Below are 8,346 nucleotides of genomic sequence, written 5' to 3' on the forward strand. Positions count from 1 at the left end.
GAGATAAAAACTTGAGGAAAAGGACCCACCGCCACCAGATTAAACCTGGGACTGTGTTCTCTAAAACTGTATGCTCTAGTAAAGTGCACCATGAGAACACTTAAGAAGCGTAAACATTAGGAACAGCTATTTCTCAAATGGCGGCCCTTTGTAGTTCATACCACAGTGCCCAACCCGACTATGCTCATCTGGTCAGCAGTGCGCACCCCTGGCCATGCTCAAGATAATTTGTGAACCTGAAACACCCATAGGCTGGTTGTGCCATCTACTCGTAAGTTAGTTGAAACATACATTTGACGGTAGGGTTTGTTTTTGTTTGGCGGATGGCAGGGGATAAAGCTTATTGACTTTCACTGCTGCTCGTGTCTCTCATTTTCAGACGTGACGGATCGGTGCGGAAAGCGTGCATGTCTTTTTTTTAACAATGCAGAAAATCAAGATCTGCTTCTGAACTCTGATTCTGCAAACTTCAATGATAATTATGAGGAGTCTTCAAGGGACAATAGCAGCTACAAAGATGTCATGTTGCCTGAGAAGCACTAATTATCCAAATTAAAATTATTGCATAACAATTTTTGTTACTTTTCAAATTTTAAGGTTTTTGAATATGTAGCAATATATATTGCCAATAAATAGTATTTGAATTTAAAGCCTACTTATATATTACTTACAAATTGAATTTGTTGCACTGCAGAAAAGACACTCGGCACTCAAAGGATTAAAACTAGCCAGTGGGTTCACAGGAGGGAGGTAAAAAAAGTGGGGTGTAGGGCTTTGGCTGGCCGTGCACGAAGTGCAGTGAAGCAATGTTGACATTTGGGCAAATTGGTACGTATCCATGGTAAAACGATGCTAGCCCAAAACCCTAGGTGGTCAGACTCAGTCGGGAACCCTCACTGTGATGCCCCTCGCAGCCAAGTGTACAGTTTCAGGACGTTTAACTCCATAAATAGAAGAACAAGAAGAAAGAAAGAATCTGTATGCGCTTTCAGAAAATTTAACAGTGCTTTTAACTTTGCAAACCATCCCCAAATAATGTGCAGTCTACTAGACCACTGACATTGCTTGCTTTTGCTGCCCTACTTATGGCAAGTACTTACACAGAATATTGTTTGATTGGTTCATTCATCGGCTTTCACATCCGAGAGCAACCTGAGAGAAATGATAGAGTTGCCATAGTGGAGAATTCTAGGTTAATTTCAACCACCCTTGATACGTTAACGTATATTCAAAGCTTGGTACAGGAGCGTATTCTGCATTCCAGCCCCGTTAAAATGGAACCAGCATAGCCAAGAATCGATATTGTGACCTCCTGCTTGGCAACAGAATATCGTATCCGCGAGCTGCCACAGTGGTTTTACAGTGAAGGCAGATAAAGGGACTTGCTGGGCGAAGTACACTTGCCGAATGCACTTCAATCAGTACCACCTGTGCTAAGTCGTAACAAGCATGCTGTGGGTAAGCATCGATAATGACGAAGTTAGCCGCCATTATTCTTTCATTGAAGTAGGCCGCTGGCATCATCGTGTGCTTGCTCCTCCTGTTGTTGCATAACCCCTTAGTTTCTCCATAGTTCTTGAACCTTCAGGATTGTGAGAAGGGTACGGCAATCTTTCAGTGAGTTTCGTCACGTTCACAGAATGTAGACTCCATGTAAGTACTCTTCGTAGGAATGTCAGATATGAGAACAGCAACTGTTTCCTGTGTGGCATACTTGGAAAGCACCTATCCAGCCACTTAAGTATATGGCCAACACGGAACGTCATGAAAAACGATGAACACAGTGAAGCTGCTACCTGACGAAATACTTGCACCGAAAGCAAACACCCAGCTGTCTATATTCCAACTTGTTTTGCGAAAACACTTTGCACTTATTTGTCAAACTTGCAGTGCAGGTTCAATTATAAGTGTTTTTTAATGTATACAACACATTTTAAATATCATTATTGTCACCAGTGGTTTTGGTTTTGAAGCACAATCTTGCCATGTATAATTGCCATGTATTATATCCTACAGTACCTGTAGGATATAAAAGCATTTATGTCACTAACATAATGCCTATCAATAATTTTTTCAGGTCCTTTGCCTCGACGAGGCAACTGCGGGCATAGACGCCGAGACCGATTGTGCAATTCAGGAAACAATTCGAAGCACATTCCAAGACACCACCATGCTTGTGATAGCCCACAGGTGAGCGCTTATCCCTGCTTTCAAGATTTTTCTTTCTTTTTTGCAGCTGATGAAAGCATGGTTTTACAGAAGCCAATTTCTTGTTTTATGAAGTTGTTATTTCATTACAGGGAGTTGCTGAATTTAATCTTTTGTTAGACAATGTAGAAAAGATGCAAGGCGTGCGCAATCGAGAACAGTGGCCACCCGCTGCAGCGGCTTCCCCGCAACACCCCTCGCCCGTCTTATATGAAAACGCTGGCCCGCACCCATTTTCATATTCCAGTACGAGCAAATCTCCATCGGGTCGTTGCATGTCCCATTCACAGCTATCACTGCCAACTCTATTGCGATAAGCTTCTTTGCCTATCTGTTTCACAGCACATTTTTAGTAGGGGATGACCTAAATACACAGCCGTTCCTTGCTGCAGATGGCACGAAGTGACTGTCATGTTTCACTCTGGTGGCATTGTATTCCGGTGTCACTCACTAATTAGGTTTTGTCTCAGTTTCCCGTCGCCAGCTTAAAACACTATGCAATAGGAAAATGGCAAGGTCGCCTCGGGTCACTCAAACCCCATTAGCTCAACTCACGTTAGTGCTTTGTGCCAAAATGATTTGCGCCGAGTGGGCACATGGAAATATCTCGTCGAAACACCCCGCTTGAAAAAACTGCTGACCCAGCACTCGAGGAGTGCAAGTGTAAGCTTGCCAAAGCCACATAAATGACAGTGTGTGTGTCGGGCTGCTCAGGGCCCCACCAGCTTGGCGCGCATTGGTGCCTTGTGCTGCAGCAATTTGCGCAACGCTTCGCCTTACGTAGATGTCAACACATTTGACTCTGCCAAATTTTTTAGTGACTTCGGATTGCACGTCCTCCCAGTCAGTAAGCTCTTTCTCACAACGTATGAAAGCACTTCTACTGTGTATGTGAAATGACTTTTGTATCAAGGAAAGAAATAATGGTTCATCATGTTTAATAGGATTTTAAATCCTTAAAAATGATCTTAAACATCATTTCCTTTGAAGTATACCCTGTCGTTAATTCACAGTATCTGTTTTCATTATTTCATTTTAGCAACCTACTTTGTTACAACAAGGTTTACTGCTAAATTGTCATTTCTCCAAATTTTACAGATCGCTCGATTTCACACAGAGCTAAGTTTCTTGCAGACAGTAACAAAATGCTATATTGATATTGAAAAGCTGCATATGTAACCAAAAAGATTCATGGTGCCATCAAACATGATTAGGTTCTGGCTTAACTGCAAATGTTGAACTCATTTTTTTGTTACCCACGTAATAAAATCTCTGGTTAAAACAAAATGCAGGGTGGAAACTGTTCTAGACTGTGATCAAGTCCTAGTCATGTCTCACGGCAAGGTCATCGAGTCCGGCATTCCGCAGAAGCTTCTCCGTATTGGTAATGGACACTTCCGCGCACTCGTTGAAGCCTCTCGCAAGAATGGAGGCACTGTACTAATTGAGACAGCGGAAGCAGACGACGACGATGTTCCATTAATAGGGTTTTCCGATCCATAGCGTCCTTCGCAATGTAACTCATGTAGTGGCACAGCTTTATTTAAACAACAATGCTTCCTCAAGGATGCGTTACGTGCAACTTAGTTAGGATGGGGACAACAGGATAGAAAGCACATGACACTCTCTGTTGACTAATTTAGTTAAACATTTATTGAGCATGTTAAAATGTATTGTAGCAGAGTGGACAGTATGCTTAACTTTTATAGGGAACAGCAAACTCATAGTCAAAGTATTCAAAGTGCTACAGTTTATCAGTTTCGTTGAAAAGAAGTGACTGATAAAACATTTTTGAAGGTAGTGACAAACACACAGCTTCTCTGTAGGTGTGTGTTTGCCAATTGCTTGTGCCATTTCTTGTGTTTCTCCCTTAAAAAATGTTGCCCTACCAACTAGCTCGAATTTATACCTTAATGATAAAACATGTTTTGCAGACATGGCAGCATAAACAAAAATATTTCTGCAGGCCTTGTCATCGTGTTTCAACCGTGACAGTGGAAAACAAACTCTGTGTTTATGGTAGGAATGGGCCATAGCATACAACAGCGTAAATTCTTTTACTGCTTGTCAAATGAATAATATCACTTCTTCAGTTGACCAAATAACTTTGTGCTGGAAACTCCTCCCCACCCCTTATTCTTTGTTTTTGTTGGTAGGATTTCAACCCTCCACTCAAAGGTAGGAAGTTTGCTGCAGATCAATGATTCAAACATGCAGTTAGACAAGTTGAGAACGCCTGTAACAATGGATGTGCCATTGTGTGCTGTACTCAACTAAACTTGCTTCATTGAAGGCAGTAGTTTACATGCACAGATAGAACATGAAAGGTAATAACTTCATGGAAACTAGCAAGAACCAAACACCTGCAGAAATACAACCAGCACATAAGGACAGCAAACTACGGTACATGCGCTCTTTAGATAGTGAAACTTTTTGTAAGCAGATGAACACATTTTTCATTAACCTTCCTTCTAAATCTGAATGCTTCAATACTCTACTTTACAGCATGATTTTTATGAAGTGATGAGATGGGAACATCAGTAACAATTATATAATGAATAGTAGTACAATCGCAGGGATATCAGCGGTTACTCAAACTACAGTACTGACTTGCAAGACGAAACTCATGTTTTTGCATGGCTGTGTTCTCTCATCAGATGTTAATTGAGAATATCTTGAGTATTTTAGTTGAGATTACAATGTATGCTGTGTCAATTTCCTGTTCTTCTTGTTCTCGTACACGGTGCATGTTTTAATTGTGTTGCATGATGCGTGTCATGAATAATTTTTCCTGTTGTCCCCGTCTTTGTTTTGTGATGAAATCATCTTGGGGAGGAGACCGCTCATGGACCGCTTGGGCCACTAATGTTCAGACAAGGAACCAAAACGGCGCAGAGAACAAGAAAGCCATGTTGACAGTGAGAAGTGTTCGCACATTGCCTGAAAGAAAATAATCTTGAATAATATTTATACTTTCAAACACTATGTAGATGCACAAAAGACCATGTGAACCCTAGGAACACCTTGGATGAAGTCTCTTGTATGTCATGTACCTAGCTAATCACGAAAAAAAAAAGACCTGAAGATGTGCACTGTAGGCGTGAAGGCAACAGCCATCATTCAACAAGTACACAACTCTTTTTTTTTTGCAAACATGCCTATTTTGCTATGTTGACTATCTAAAGATTAGCAAACTTGTGCCATAACATGAAAAATGCCAGTGTCAAACCACGTGAGAGCTACTTGAGAAAAATTAGATTAATATGTATGGCACACATCTTGTCACCTATGTGAGGTATTCATAGTGTTACTCGCTGCAAAAATATAAGATGGAAGATTGCATGAACCATGAAGACATTGACGACATTCCACAATTTGTTGGCATGTCGACTCTAAAACATTGATTTACAATTTGTTGTGGGCCACTGTTTTCAACACAACATTTCTGGTTCTCTGCGCTATCTTTGATGTCTCTTGAGCAGTTCAGTTGAATTCAAGAAGCAAGCACAGTCCAGCTGTAAGTTCCACTGGCAACATGGAACTTTACAATCTGAGGCTGTGGTTCTTCCCTGTGATATGCTGCGAATAAAACAAGTGTTAGTGAAGCCAGTGCTCTAGGCATTAATACTTGCCATACTTGCCACTTGTATTTGCCACTCTGTGTATTTCTAGACACGACCATGTCATTTTTTCTGCCAATGCAGAGGTTTATATATATATATTTCATTTTGTGCACTGTTTACAAAGCATGTGTGATGGTGCAATTGTTCCGCTGCTTGAAGGTGACTATGTTAAAACAAGGTGCGCATGGAGAAATAAACAAACTTGCAACACACACATCCAAGTGTTACACAAAGAAAACTTTGGCCACTAAAGGATACTGAACTCATATTCACAAAAATTCTCATGAGAATTCTCAGATTTGCTGGCATCCACAGCACGATCGATAGTGACTGGCACGACGAGACCTCGGCAGGCAATGACCAATTATGGAAGGCATTCGCAAAAGAGAGTTTTGTGAATACATGTCTTGATCCTTTCTTCTATGTTGCCAAGGTTCTTGTCTTTTTGCTAATGATTTGTGCACTTCTTGCTGTTTGGAGCACCAAATGGTTGAAGAGCACATATTCTGCATTACATTATTGAATTCCCCAGTGAACTCGGTATACTGAACACTCTTGATGTTTTATAATTTGGCATTCACAAAAGAATTATGTGCATAGCCATGAAATTCCAAGTGTTTGCCGCACAGGAGTTGGCAAAATGAGTTCAAAATTTATCTGTTAATTCATCAAATTCTACTAAGTTGGATGCATCAAATAACTTCACGATTAGGTAAGGCCATCAGACTCACACAGGATATATATATATATTGTCTGCCTCCATACGAGCTCTTGAACAACCAAAGCTGTACACAGTTATAGAAGCTATGGCTGCCATTAGAGATAGATGTTGTTAGAGATGTATACAGCAGTTCGCAAGCCACTGACTTGAGCTAAAGAATGACAAGCTCGGAAAGATTGTGTTGTTAGCTCCAGTGATAAAGTGATATGGAATCTCCAGACAAGACAATGTTTAGTTTACTTCATGAATCTCGCTGTGCTATGTGCAATGCCAAATGTTGGGCGCCTCAGCCGTTCTGTTTGGTACATAAAAATGGTGCACTCGAAACGTGACGCCTGCGTTTCTGTTTATTGTTCGAAGATCCGGTTGAGCAGAGACTGTGCTGCTGCTTCTTAGCCCACAGTCAATTTGCGTGAATTCAACCTCCATCGGATGTGCAAAACTAGTCCAGATCATGTGATGATTTAGTGTAGATAAATGTTTCGACATGTGTGGATGCTGTATGAATCTCCTTGCGGAATTAAATAAGTCGACTGTGTCGCAGAATCCTGGCGCCAGACTTTATGGGATCGCCCTCCATAATAAGTTAGAAGGGAAACAGAGGGGCTTGATTTTTAGAGCACAGCTCTCAGGCACCCATTCCTGCGGCAAGCCTTGGCGTCATGCCTTGCAAGCAAACAGGGCGAAGGATGAAAGTGAACGCAAAGCACAGCGGGAGAGTAAAGATGGTGATAGCAAAGAGAGCACGAGGAGAAAATGGAGGAGGGTCTGCCAAAAGTGCGAGAAGAAACGCATAGTGCTGCGCAAGACGGGCTTTGTGGCAACGACGGCTACGAGATGGTCCCATCGAGATAAGGGAGTCCACGTCTCACCCATTTGCTGCCTTTCGCGATCTCCCGATTATCTAGGCAGTCGCGCCACACTTGCCGTACGAGACAGACTGTCCATGCCAGCCAACGTATAGTGAAATCAAAACACATATATAGCTGTGCTCAAATTTCAAATTAGGGAGTGTCGTAATCATTGGTGAATATAGTTAATCGTGACCATGTAAAGCCAGCAGGCAATGAAGCCAATGAAAGCATATGCTCCATGATAAGGCACTTTCACTTGTGACAGCAAGTTGTAGTGTCTGCACTTGTGCGTGTAATTTTGTCTGAAGCCTTTCGTGCATCATGTCTAATCATGTGGAAAGACTCAAAAGTGCAAACAATCTCCGAGGCAATAGCCACAATAGCCCCTTCCCTCCCGTAAATGTGCCTGTGCAGTCATATTGCTTTCTGCATTAAGAAAAATAAGACTACTTTGAAACCTAGCCCAATAAAGGTAGATAAAATAAAGCCACAAGCATCAATATCGGACAAATCAAAGTATACTACCAATGTTTCCCACTGCAGCTGAGCGATCGCAGCACCAATGTGCCCTCTAGTAGTATTGGTAGGAAACTACTATGCTACTTTTCCACAATGTTCCCTACCTTCTTGCCCTGTTGCTTCATTGTCTCGTAGACCCTCGGTGCTGGTGCCAAAGGTAAGTGCTCGACAAGGTATTCTTTCGTGAATACTATTTCCAGTTTTGAAGGAGAAATCTTGGAGATGTCAGACCAATTTGGGGTTTGCAGGAGCTGGGTATCTATCTGGCCACTTTCATCTCATCAAAAGTTTTCCAATGCATATAAGTTAATGAAAGGGGCATCAAAATGAAGCTTGGAACAAAGACAACACATCAAGTTATCATATAGGTATGCACAGAGCAGTAACAATGTGCAAAAAGGTCGAAATGAAACCAAGATGT

General features: G+C 41.6%; 1 protein-coding gene across 3 annotated transcripts in view; it reads left to right on the forward strand.

Moving 5' to 3' along the window:
- Window positions 1-4,008, forward strand: part of LOC135900764 (ATP-binding cassette sub-family C member 10) — a 45,838-nt gene extending 41,830 nt beyond the window's left edge. For all 3 annotated transcript variants that reach the window (XM_065430322.1, XM_065430321.1, XM_065430323.1), the window contains exons 19-20: window positions 2,078-2,190; window positions 3,501-4,008. In XM_065430322.1, the coding sequence (XP_065286394.1) occupies window positions 2,078-2,190; window positions 3,501-3,711 (324 nt within the window). In that variant the 3' untranslated portion in view covers window positions 3,712-4,008. The remainder of the gene's footprint in view (window positions 1-2,077; window positions 2,191-3,500) is intronic.
- The last annotated feature ends 4,338 nt before the right edge of the window (window positions 4,009-8,346 follow it).

The sequence above is a fragment of the Dermacentor albipictus genome, chromosome 8 (assembly GCF_038994185.2).
Source record: "Dermacentor albipictus isolate Rhodes 1998 colony chromosome 8, USDA_Dalb.pri_finalv2, whole genome shotgun sequence".
NCBI lineage: Eukaryota > Metazoa > Arthropoda > Arachnida > Ixodida > Ixodidae > Dermacentor > Dermacentor albipictus.